We start from the raw sequence: 12409 nt of genomic DNA, 5'->3' as shown, positions 1-12409 counted from the left end.
TGTCTGCATCAATGGCACCATCCGGTGGCCAAAACATGTCATGTCATTCTAATAATTCCTGCTCTGAGTGCATGACTACAAATTGTACATGCTGGCCGCACGCTGTACACCTCTCTCTCTTTATCTCTTTCAGCTGGCTGATCCTGTAAGTGTGCTTCCTGAATCGTCCCAATGCAAGGTGGAACCCGATGACATGCTTGGCATTGTGGGTATTGTCAGCACAGTTCTCAACCTGCTGATAGTGGTGTTAGTGTATGTCTACACACCTGTCTGAATGTGGGTGGAAGGAGAGACAGAAGGAAGGGACTAGTGTGTTTTAGTAGTACAACATAACAATACAAAGACAGACAAAGCCAAAATTCTTTTCTGTGAGGTGGTAAATGTTTGATCAGCACTGGGCAAAATGTTAAGATCTGTTAAAGTGACATGTTTTTCAAATTGTGTCTGCAATATTAATGTTTGTTTTATTTACAGCTTCAGACAGCTTAACAAAATATGTTTATGTAGGAAAATCATTTACTGGAAATAGTAGAACTGGCACAAACACTGTCGATTATGATTTTGTACTGTATGTACTTATTTCATGCCTGTTTGATGCTATGTTTTTTTATATTAACATTTTATTTCAAAATAAATCTATATTCATAACCAACAGATTTCAAGTGAGAAAACTGTCTTAATCACCTCCACCTTTACTTTCATTCAAAGCCACAGCAGTGAACCATCAGGGCAATGGGTCAACTTATACTATAGAGTTAATTTTATTTTACAAGTTATGTTAACACACACGGGGAAAAAAGAAACTAAAATTAAAGTTATAGCGTGGAAAACGTGAACATCTCTATGTCCTTGGCCAATCACTGAGGACTACAAAAAAAACAATGATAGAACATAATATTACATACAAAAAATAGCTCAGTTCAAGATATTATGTTATGTTAATATTTACAAAGTAGTGCAGGAAAAAAATGGATATTGTCAATAAATTCCTATGTAAAATAAACACCAAAATGTAACCCTGGTAGAGAGGTGCAAAACATGAGATGACAGAGCTTGTTTTTTTTCCTTGACTCCTGCTCTTTACAGCAATATCACCTGAGCTCCAGACGCAGGAACAGACATTACTTCTCAGATGAACACATACAGTATATTGTATGTGACTTTTAAATATAAGTAGTTGTTCATATGCATAGGTATTGTTGGTGAACACTGAAGCAAAGCCAATATGCTTTTTACAGCTTGAGCTCTACTCTCTGTTATTCATTGAAAATATACCCATCATGATGTCAAAACATTATTGATTTGTTTCTTTAAGGTGCAGGGGCAGTAGGAGCAGTATAATTATTTGGATCACTTATGTTAATATCAGGTAGTATTTGACAGCTGGTGATAATGTCAATCTTCTCGGACACAGCCTTCAGGTCATCCAGAATTAATCTGATGCTGTGAGAAGTGTTGATGATGGCGCTCTGCGACGTATTCAGCTGAGCTGTTGCACTGCGTACCTTTCACAAAAACAGTCAAACAATTGAAGCGCAAAACTATTGATGTAAAGTAAGCTACTTATAAGGTATTGTACTTACTCTACACTGTGTCTAGTCAGCCAATAATCATTTATTAATTCATATCTTTTTCAGTTCTATTCCACCTTTTAATCATTTAAGTATTACTGCAACCACTTCAGATACACCATGTTGTGAGTGGTATGTCATTTCTGTCCATCATCATCCAAGTTATGCTTCTGACACTACAGCATATGCTCACTTTGATATGGCCACCCTCGATACTCAACTTAATACAGGTTTCCATTAAAGTATCTTTTTCTGTACCATGCAGCATTATTCCCAAAGCTTTTCCTGTATAGAGCCGTGCTCAAATATTCTAATTCAGTTCCACAACAGTGAAGAATAAGTGCAGTTGTCTCTGGGGCACTGATGTAGTATAAAGGGTACTTTGGGGAACCTTAATTATATATATAGTAGTAAGTGTTCTCAGTCAAACACATCAGCATACCTCCCTGCTGGCACCGCCATAAACCTGCCGTAGCGTCTGTAACACGTCATGATACAGCCGGCTGTTAGACTCCCGCAGCTTCTGTTGCAAAAGGGTGTCACCTGGAAAAATAACAGATAAGAGAAATTAAAACAGAAAAACTTAACTGTGAAAATGCTGAATTACCTGAGAACAGACTGCAATTTGAGGTTAGAAACTGATCATTTATCCTTGCAGCTACAGCTACCACTCCACAACATCTGATCTTAAACAGGGCTACCTGGATTTTCCATTACTTGCAATATTGTAAGATGGTAAGTACTGTTTCTGTTCCTCTTTAGTGGCTTTTCAAAGCTTTAAACTGCATCTCAAAGCATTGGTTTCAATCAGCAGATAGAGCTGGCTCCATTCATACTACAGTCATTCATACATGCAGATGATCCATTTGCTAGTTAAGACTGTAAAATGCGATTGAAAGCTCAGAAAAAAAGCTAGTAAGTTATTACTGGAGTTATTATTGTTATAATTGTGACTGGCGTTCCTCACCGTGTGGCCTGTGTGTGGGGCTTGGCCTGTCTTCCACTATGGACTGCATATCAGGATGGTCTCTGACTACAATAAGAGGAGGCAGGTCTCTCCGGAGTATCTGAGCGCTCTCCTGGCTCATTCCAGAGGCTCGGTCCGCCTGCTCCTCCTCCTCCTCACCCTCACTGTCCGTTTCAGATGCCTCCCCGGGAACCTGACATGATCCAAGATCACAGACAAAACAGGCTGTAAATTCATGACAAGTGAGATGGACACACACTTATCTCTCTCTCTGTCGCTCTGAAATACACACCTTGGCTCCAACTGAGGCAGTTTGTGAAACAGACAGGGAAGTGATGTAAACTTCATCATCAGAGTCTGTCTCAGACGCCTCGCCCTGCACCACTATCTGGTACCTGCTGGACATGACTGCACACACACAGACACACAACAAAGCGTCGTTAGCCACACAATGGTCACTGAAGCTAGATGACGGTAATAACAACGCTAACGCAAGCGACATACATGGTTTGCACCAACTAGGAGAAAAACTATAATGTGTAAAGTTAGCTAGCTCAGTGCCAAAAATATACAATGAGATAAATCCAAAAAAAGGACAAACCTTCTTCGTGAAGTCAAAAACACAAATCACATGAGCATTTAGGAAGTAGCTTGTTTTACAACTGTCACGTGATGATGACGTTTCGTACTGCGATTGGAAGATATACCAGCTCACACAAGGAACAGTCTATTTGTAATTCAAACCGGCGTACGCCGAAATTAAACTCACTTTCATGATCGTTTTGAGGTATGGAGTTTATTGCCCTCCACTTAAGAACAATATGTTTTATTAATGGATATATGAGTTCTTTACATGCCCTTTGTTGTTGCGGGGCATGTCATTCACCGCCACTAGGAGCTATTTTCGCGTTATGTTAGGGGTGAATCCCTGCTAACTCCGCCCGCGTGAATCAACGGAACGTCGACCTTGTACTGATTTCGAGCAAACCTAGGCTGGCTCCTATTTCCTTCGTGTAGCCTACAACAATTTGACAGGTACAGTTGATTCGGCTGTTCAGTAGGTTGAATATATCTAGATGAACTGTATGACATACAGGATGCATTGCTTTTCCATACACTCTCTAATATACCAAGAAAGAAAAAATAAAAACTAGTTATCACGGCCTGGACAATGTTGCTAGCAAACAACACTAGCTATCTCGTGCTAACCGTGCAGCTAACGCTAATCGGGGGCAAATGGTTTTCACATTTACTCTTGATGCTGTGTTTTGAAGCTAACTAGGTTTAAAAAAAAGCTGTATTAGTCCAGCTGTGTGTCGGGTTGTATAAACACTTTTTTGTGTTTGTCAGGAATGGCAGACGAGGTTCTGTTTGAATTTCTCCATTTGGAGATCGTGTCCCATGTTTACAAGGAGCAGCAATCCAGTAAAGGGGAGATGGATAACAAGGTGTGTTTAATAAAGGGCACAATCAGTCAACATAATCACACATAGAAGAACCAAACATATTGTACACAATACACCATAGTAACACACATAAACAGTTTTTGTCCACTGAGGAAATAATCCACTTGAATTTCCTCTCTACAGGACAGAGCTGTCTGTGTTTCTGTCCTCGAAGGGATGGGCTTCAGGGTGGGACAGGGACTCATTGAGAGGTAGATGAGCACAAACATACCAATTGTACAACAGTAAATGCTGTGTGACATGCATCCTCACTTATGTCAAACACTGTTTGTTCTGTCCAGGTTGACCAGGGACTCTCCCAGCTTTAAGGATGAGTTGGACATAATGAAGTTTATCTGCAAAGACTTCTGGACAAAGGTGTTCAGGAGGCAGATTGACAACCTCAGAACAAACCATCAGGTAAAATGAAAGTGCAGAGAAATAAAACATGGACAGCTGCCAAGAATAGGAAGAAAAAAAATGATCTAAGGGATACCACACATTGTTGGTTAAGGTCATAGATTATTTAAAGGTTCCCTGTGGAGTTATCTTGTGGACAAATAAAAGTTATGTTTGCATTCAGCATTACTGGCCAAGATGCACTGTTTGTATCCTTGAGGTCTAACAAATGTGTTAAGTGCGTTTCCTTCCTCATAAAATATTTGCAAAGCCAGTGGTAACAGAGGTCAAAAACTCCACAGGGAACCTTTACATGAACCTTGAATGGAACTCAGTAGAGCTCATACCTCCACCAAGGCCAAAAAATCCTACACGTCTCTCTAGCTTTCATAATAGAAAAATAAAAAGGAAAAGGGAAGTAGACTGATAACATAAATTATTTATCTGTTATAAACCATAGTACCAACTTATTTCCACTAGTAGAAAAAGCTTCTGAATCCACCCATTTAACTGGATTCACACCAAAATGTAATGTATTCTTCCCTGACCCATGCAGCATTCCCTCAACCAAGTTTCGGGGCAAAGCAGTTTAGCACTTTTTGCGTCATCCTGCTGACAAATAGACAAACCAACCAGTAAACAGACACAGGTGAAAACATAACCTCCCTGGCAGAGGTAATTACATGAAGCTTTGCTGGTACTGAAGTACTGAAAATATACATGCCTATTCAGTGTTAGTTAAAATTTGTTCTCGTAGTTTGTTGCTGGGTTGCTACTGTACCTCTTTTTATTTTCCATTACAGGGTACCTATGTTCTACAGGACAACAAATTTGCTCTTTTGACTCAGCTCTCCAGTGGAAAACAGTACCTGGATCAGGCTCCTAAGGTCAGTATACATCCTCTCTCTCTTTCTCACAAACATAAATAAAGAGACAATTCTACTGCTGTCACCTGGGGATCAAGAAGTAAGCCCATAAGGCTTTTTTTTATTTATACAGCTAACAAAATCAGGATTAATCACGGGAGCTAGGACTAATTTGTATGTTTGTGTGTGTGTGTTTTCTCTCAGTACCTCGCTTTTTCATGTGGCATGGTGAGAGGAGCTCTGTCTAACCTTGGTCTGGACAGTGTGGTGACAGCTGAGGTCTCAGTTATGCCATCCTGTAAGTACTATCAGTATGATTCTTTTTACTATTGGAAAAAGTCAGGTGACATAACATGCTCACTGGCTACCAGTGAAACCTCTGTTAACTGCTTTCATTTGTGTGAGGTATCCTTGAGCAAGGTACTTCTAATTATTTGAATTTGGGATATATGTGGCAAGGTCCAGCATAATTGGCTGACCTCTCCTTCATTCTGTTTTGCTAGGTAAGTTCCAGGTGGTGATCCAGAAATTGTGACCTGATCCTCTTTGCTACCCTGGTGCTGATGAACGGGGCCCTTTGAGGTTCTGTTAATCCTAAAGAGAGAATAACAGTTCCTGACCTCCCACTGAACAGCCCAACCACCTAGGGAATCAACCACTACCCTGATTTCCACAGCTGGGGCAAACAGGACTAGCCAGGTTCGGCTGATAACCCTGTAACCCTGGTAGGGTAAACAGAGTTAGCCAGAGCTTACATTTTACCTGTGGTTCTATGATACTGAACAAGATTTGTTTTATTCATTTTGATGGAGGTTATTTCCCACCTGAGCTAAACAATGTATTTTGTTCTCAGCTTTAGTTTTAGCTAAATAAGTGGAGCATGGCTCTGACTGACACCCTTTGGTCGAGCTTTGAAAATTAATACTGACTGTGAGTGGCTGTGAATACAATGTGAATGTATTGTTAATGATAAGGTAATTTAATATTCTTTGTAATGTGTTGCAACGTTGAGTCAGCCCGAGTGCTTACAAAGAAATAATTGGAAATGGAAAACAAAAAAAACAAAAGAAAAAACGTAAAGCAGAACGATCAGCAGAACGATCAGCAGAACGTAGAACAAGACATCACTTTTGATTAAATTTTTCAGACTATCATCTGCCATACCGTTTCTTTTAGCATCCATCCACATAGCAACTAGTGAGCCTTTGAAAATCATTACACCTGACACATTAGATTCATTATTCAGCACTTGTTTCTCTGTAACCAGCACCTGGTGCTTTGCCCTGCCTTGTAGCAGATTGCCTTTAGGAGCTGATGTTTTTCATGTTTGCTGGAAGTCAATTTCATTTCCTTTTAAGGTAAACTTTAAATCCAGAATGAGTCATTGGTATAGAAGTTTCAGTTTAATTATGTGATACTTTTAGATGCCATGACAGTTTCCGGACCCAGTTTCCTCTTCAATGATGTGATCTCATTTCAAAGCTGACCCCTCAGTTTACAAGTTCCTCTTTTTTTTTGTTCCAAGATTTACATTTTTGTCCTTTGTACAGCATTGATATGTAAACCTATCATATTGAGATTTTCCTACTATACAGTCAGCTGCAGATGGGACTGAGTTGTGCTATAAGGCTTTGAAAGTTTTCATGGATTTTGATGTTACATTTGTTAATGACACATTGCTTTGTACAAAGGTCTCTTAAATATAAGTCCTAAAACAGTATAAAACGGCAAGGCCCTGAGTATGTGCTGTTCTTTTATCTATTTTCTCAGTGAAACATTTTGCCCAAAGGGACTACTGTTGTAGTTGCCTCTTTACGTCACTAGAGGGCGACATAATGCTGCCATTATTTTCATGCCTGTTCCTTTACCAAGTTACCATTTCGCCCAAGTCGTGTCCAGTGTCTCCTCGTCTGTTGTCTCAAATCAATAGTTTATCTTTTTTGAGATTCTCCCAGTGTTTGTGTGGGCGAAAGGAGAGCCCATAGTTGAACAAATTTGGCTGTACAATGCAACAATAAACACCCCCTCTCTGTATTTGCATAGTGTTTTGTGCAGCTAAATAATCTTAAACAGAGTCATCATAGTTTTTCCCATCAGTTCTTCAAATGTTTGTTATAGATACAATCAATCTGTGTTAACACAAGATGTGCACATATCCTCTGCACATTCTTTCCTTTTCCATTATTATATTATTTTCAAATTGGAGAAATAGAGATCTATTTTAACATAACTGACTTGAAAAAAAAACAAGATCATGGCACTGTAAAGAACAGACAAAATGCACACTGAAGAGGGCTGTTTAGTGGTGATATTCTCATCTAAACTGATGTTACCTTTTCTCTTTTTATCACTCCTTTGCATAACAACACATTTCACAGTGTGCGCTCGCACAGGAGTGCACACTGGAGTTCAGTCTCCCATCATCCCTGCTTAAGTTATTAATATTTCTTTCATGTTTTTTATCCATATCATGAGCTTGGTATTAAGAGGCTCTACTGTATGTGAGTGTACTGCACTTCTGTGATATTCATTATCAAAGTTTTGTCCCCAGCAGGCTAAACTGTAACTTCAAGAAAATCATGGTCAGTTTTAGTTTGTTAGCATTCACAATGAGCTCAGCCAGGTTCAGTCAAATCCATCATCAGATTCAGTACAATATTATACACTTGAATATTCATTATAGTTACGTTTGGTATGGTACCACATTGACATTATTGCACTAGTTGATGGATTATGGTGCTCACTCTGCTCTGGTGGCATATCCCTGGCTGTATTCCAGCTTTCCACTGCCATCTGTGTAATAATTTTACACAATAACATCTTTACATTTAACTTTACCCATTTAATGTTCTGCCAGTGTATCTCTTGCTCAGGCTCGGGCTTAAAAAACTGCTGTGGATGCTACTTTCCATATTTGCTCTTACTGCTGTGTCATCACTGTCAGTATTAGACACAGTATGGAAGTTGTATTTTCCTGAAAGGGGAGAAACCCCCGTCTCATTTTGTTGAATATTTGACATAATGGTGCTAAATAAGGGCCACTAATAACTTAGGGCAAACTTATGCTCACTAGCCAACTAATTTAGATCACCTTGTGCACATACTGCATATGGACAATGAAGTGTAGGTGATACTACATAGATCTAAACATCCATTTTGTTTAAAACACAGTAGATGGTAAACAGGCAGATATCCTGGAAAACAGGCAAAGTTTGGATGTGGTAATGGTAATAATAAACATTTCTGTTTCATTTTATAAGTTGGCTTTAAAGGTTTTCACCCTTGCAAAAATGTTTTGATACAGTGTGAATTAATAAAGTATCTGCCGACCATTTCTGCTGGTCTTAATTTTTCACCAACATTAAAACAATTGCCACCTGACTCAGCTATGTTTGCTCTCAAACTCCACCACGAAGCTTAAATGGCTGATATGAAATACTGGGAGGAGAGAGAGAGAGAGAATGACTGGGACTGCACGTTAAAGAGGCAGTCCACTAATTTTACACATGAAGAGTTTCCTCATCACGCAGAGTTCCAATCGGCCTGTGAAAACAGTTGTAAAATAGCTTCTGTGGCTCTTGGGGGGGATTTTTAAAGTCTAAGAAATTAACCCGGTAATCTCATCAGGGTTATTTTGGCTTGGATTAGGAGATTATTTAAAAAAATAAAAGTGACAGAGTTTTTGAGGGATGGTCTAATGTCTGCTACTGGTTACATAATTGAAAGCATAGGATCCTGTTTTTTTGGAGCTTGACCCATACTAGGGACCAAAAGATACCCCAGCCTCTGTTTTGTCAGTTTTTATCTCTTTTTTATTAAACCTTATCTTTTGCTAGTCCATCAGCTTCATGGAAGTGCAATGCTATCTTGCTGCAGTAACCCTTCAATATATTCTTAACTTTGTTGTCTTAAATTTTGCGTTGGTACTTGAAGTGGGTCATGTCCTTACTTCATTATGGAGGCCCTCAAAACAAGAGTCCTTGAATGAGCTCAAGAGTTCAAGAAAAGTTAAATAAGATCCCTGGTTATAAGCTGACTGCCACTCTAACCCCTGCTCATCTGCACAGTGCAACGTAGGTGATTTTAACGATTGGTTTTTGGAACTTCTATACAACTACATGAACGCTGTGAAAGAAGAAAACAGTCAGGAAAACTTAGTTAGGCGCCTGCATTAATGTGCAGCACCTGACTGTAGCCCACTCTTTTGCCCATTTGTTGCAACCCATTAAACACTTAGCCCAAATCCTCTCTGCAAAGAAGAAAAAAAATCAGAAGGAGGGATTAGAGAGAAAGCCTGGGAGGGGGTGGAATTGTAGAAAGCTGGTGGAGGAGGAGACTGAGAGAGTGGGCAAGAAGAAAATGAGATAGAGAGAATGAAGAGCCTCTACAGGAGGCTGGAGGGAAATGAAAGGTAGAAAAGAGAAGTTTATTAGTGGCGGGGGCGGAAAGGAAGCGGTTAAAAAAAAATAAAAGAAAAAGACGAAGAAGGTGTTACAGCGCGGAAAGGAATGAGTGAGGGTGATGTGTGAGCAGTTTCTTGTACCTATACCAAAATGTTTCACAAACGGTGTCAAGCGAGGAAATCTGGAGACTTGAAACTGTGAAACTGAGAGTTCAGCAACAGCTGTTTTGTGCTGCTCTACACGGCTTCGCTCCCCTTCCTCCTGGACTACCCTGCATCACAATGTCACCAAGACACTCACCAAAAGGGACAGTGAATGGAGGGTGGGAGGGGAGCAGAGGAGGAGGAGGAAGAAGAGGGGGAGGAGGGGAGAACAGACTAGAGGAAAGAAAGGATGTGTTGGGGGGGGTGCAAGTAAAACCAGCATTCATTCTCTCGAACTGATGACTTGCTACAATTCAGTAACACTGAAATCTTCTCTTGTGTGAGAAACTGACAGAGACTATTGATGTGGGTTAGATTTCCTGAAAGCAGCTCACCTCATTTCACTTTTGTTGGAAATAACCAGCTGAAATTTCAAATCACTGTTTAACGCTGACAACTTGGTAGCAACCATTAAAATAAAATCAAATACTAAAATTCCCAAACAATGTTAGTTAACTAGGAAACAGATGTATCTGTATGGCTGTATAATATCCAAATAAAGCAGATATAACCTGCATAAGAAGCAGTATTTTGATGCTAGCCGGATGCTAACAGGAGAATGCTGTTAACGAAGTATGCTGTAACTAAATATTTATGTTATATTCAAACTTGTATATTCTTTAGTAGCTTAGTAGAATTTGGTTAACTTAGCATATTCATTAAGCTGATTCAGCTGGCATTGATGTTAGTGGTTAGCTGACTAGTAAACAGCAGGGCATTAACTACATTAACTTTGTCAACAAGAGGTAATGATCCATTATGAAAGCTGTGACCAAGCTCCGACATTTGATCAATACTTACTTTTATCTAACTGGATTGTTTATTCTTACAAAATATTTTTACATACTCATAGAGGAATAACCTTAAAAAAAAAAACACAAACAAATCTGCACGAGTTCCTGTATGAACTCAAAGGATGCTGCCCACTCCTCCAAATCGTCACCATCATTACCCTTTTTCCCCCCTTCTCACCTACCTATTCAACTTCCTCCTCTCACGCGTAGTTAAGAGTTAGATTCTCTGTTTCACATGCACAAACACAAACTTTGTCTCTCGGGGCCATATGTTGACCTGCGGCGGACCTGAATACAGCCATCTGCCTGCCTTTCTTATGTCCCACAGGGCAGGAGTGTGGGAGAATGTCTATCAGACACAATACAACACACACACACACACACAAACCATACGAGCACACACATGCCTTTAACCCCTTCACAGCCACTAATCACTCCCAGACAGCCAGCCCATCTCATGTTAACAGTGACAAGATAATAGCTCTTGTGTGTGTGTGTGCATGAAAGAGAGATTCCTGGAGGGTTAGCCATGAGTATGCATCTTTAGGCCTGCCCTCTCTGTTTTTGTGTGTAGTTTTGTCTTGAGGGAGGCAGTTTTTCTTTTTTTTTGGAGAGGATGTTTCCCTGAATGTGGCGTTTGAGATCACAGATTTGCACAACAGGACTAAACAGGACACAATTTATTGAATTGTGTGGTTTAAACTGCTAAAAAGTCTCAGTCACACACTGCAATTACAGTAGATGAAACTCACTTAGTATGCAGAGTTGTCCCACAGAGAGAGAGAGGTGAGGGGATGTAACTAAAGCAAAGGAGAGGAACAAAGTGAGAGAGGTAGGATGGAATCATTGGAAGCAGTGAGGGAGAAAGGAAATGGGTGGGAGTCCAGGGTTGGTAAGATTAAACCCCAAACAAAAGACTTCTTATCTCCACATGAAATCTTAGTGGCGTGATTACAAACACCCACACACACACACACACACATACAATATGTACACTGCTATCCTACAGCATTATGGGTGTGACGGGCATGACTGGACAAACTCACTTAAAATTTTGATTTGCAAATTTGCTATCAGAAAATGTGTAACTACCCCTAACGTTTTAGAATGCGAGACCACAATGTACCACATTTCTTAGTTTTTTAACCTTGAAGACCTTACATCGGTTGGCACTAGCAACGGTTTGCATTTACTTAATTATTCATACTCTTTCCTCCTGCTTTTATTCTGAAGACATAGAAAAGATATTTAAAAAATGGTATTAAAAAAATGGTAGGCTTTTCATTGACTTATGAAGCAATTGCCACCAATTGTAAGCACATTCTTCAAGCAGAGGCCACATCATGGATGAATTCAGTGATTTGATGCCACCTGATGCCATTTTCCCTAGAGATATGAATGGAGTTTCACTTCTGTATAGTGTAACTTGAAGAGAAAAGAGGTAGTATCTGAATACCTATAATAGTCCTTTATAATAAACTGTAATCCAAAAATTAAAGGAGTCTTTAAATCTGTAGCTGTCCATTGAAATCCACGAAAAAAAAAACGAAACTGAAATGAACCAAAAATTATTTTTTTTTTAAATTGCAACAAAGCTGCAAACAAAACTTATTTTATGAAGTTCATGGTTTATACCGGTACATACAATTAATGTCATCCAGTTTCTGTGTTGCAGCCCCGAGGAACATCACTGTCTTATCATTCACTGTCTACACCCCTGAGATATCAACTTCACATTCAAGTACCCAAGTTTTATCTTAA

The 12409-nt window shown here is 39.5% G+C and overlaps 2 protein-coding genes across 2 annotated transcripts; one reads left to right on the top strand and one right to left on the bottom strand.

Moving 5' to 3' along the window:
* Window positions 1–737: 737 nt before the first annotated feature.
* bloc1s3 (biogenesis of lysosomal organelles complex-1, subunit 3) lies at window positions 738–3201 on the bottom strand. The gene is made up of 5 exons (XM_041045514.1): window positions 3140–3201; window positions 2831–2946; window positions 2539–2731; window positions 2014–2114; window positions 738–1505 (listed from the first exon to the last, which is right to left on the bottom strand). The coding sequence occupies exons 2-5, from the start codon at window positions 2942–2944 to the stop codon at window positions 1311–1313; spliced, it is 603 nt and encodes a 200-aa protein (XP_040901448.1). The 5' UTR covers window positions 2945–2946; window positions 3140–3201; the 3' UTR covers window positions 738–1310.
* A 250-nt stretch (window positions 3202–3451) lies between these two features.
* On the top strand, window positions 3452–6396 carry trappc6bl (trafficking protein particle complex subunit 6B, like). The gene is made up of 7 exons (XM_041047198.1): window positions 3452–3573; window positions 3889–3986; window positions 4128–4195; window positions 4286–4403; window positions 5186–5269; window positions 5453–5546; window positions 5752–6396. Exons 2-7 carry the CDS (start codon window positions 3891–3893, stop codon window positions 5781–5783), a joined length of 492 nt encoding a protein of 163 aa, XP_040903132.1. The 5' UTR covers window positions 3452–3573; window positions 3889–3890; the 3' UTR covers window positions 5784–6396.
* The last annotated feature ends 6013 nt before the right edge of the window (window positions 6397–12409 follow it).

This window comes from Toxotes jaculatrix, chromosome 9 (genome assembly GCF_017976425.1).
Source record: "Toxotes jaculatrix isolate fToxJac2 chromosome 9, fToxJac2.pri, whole genome shotgun sequence".
NCBI lineage: Eukaryota > Metazoa > Chordata > Actinopteri > Toxotidae > Toxotes > Toxotes jaculatrix.
Note: the sequence above shows the minus strand (reverse complement) of the source record. Positions and strands in the feature narration are given on the sequence as shown.

What these genes read in the sequence shown, in the direction of transcription:
- trappc6bl (XM_041047198.1), top strand. Translation starts at nt 3,891, where the DNA reads ATGGCAGACGAGGTTCTGTTTGAATTTCTCCATTTGGAGATCGTGTCC. An exon ending in ACCTCAGAACAAACCATCAG is followed by an intron (nt 4,404 to 5,185) that starts GTAAAATGAAAG and finishes TTTCCATTACAG; the next exon opens with GGTACCTATGTTCTACAGGA. An exon ending in GGTCTCAGTTATGCCATCCT is followed by an intron (nt 5,547 to 5,751) that starts GTAAGTACTATC and finishes CTGTTTTGCTAG; the next exon opens with GTAAGTTCCAGGTGGTGATC.
- bloc1s3 (XM_041045514.1), bottom strand. Translation starts at nt 2,944, where the DNA reads ATGTCCAGCAGGTACCAGATAGTGGTGCAGGGCGAGGCGTCTGAGACA. An exon ending in CTGCCTCAGTTGGAGCCAAG is followed by an intron (nt 2,732 to 2,830) that starts GTGTGTATTTCA and finishes GGATCATGTCAG; the next exon opens with GTTCCCGGGGAGGCATCTGA. An exon ending in CCCCACACACAGGCCACACG is followed by an intron (nt 2,115 to 2,538) that starts GTGAGGAACGCC and finishes TTATTTTTCCAG; the next exon opens with GTGACACCCTTTTGCAACAG.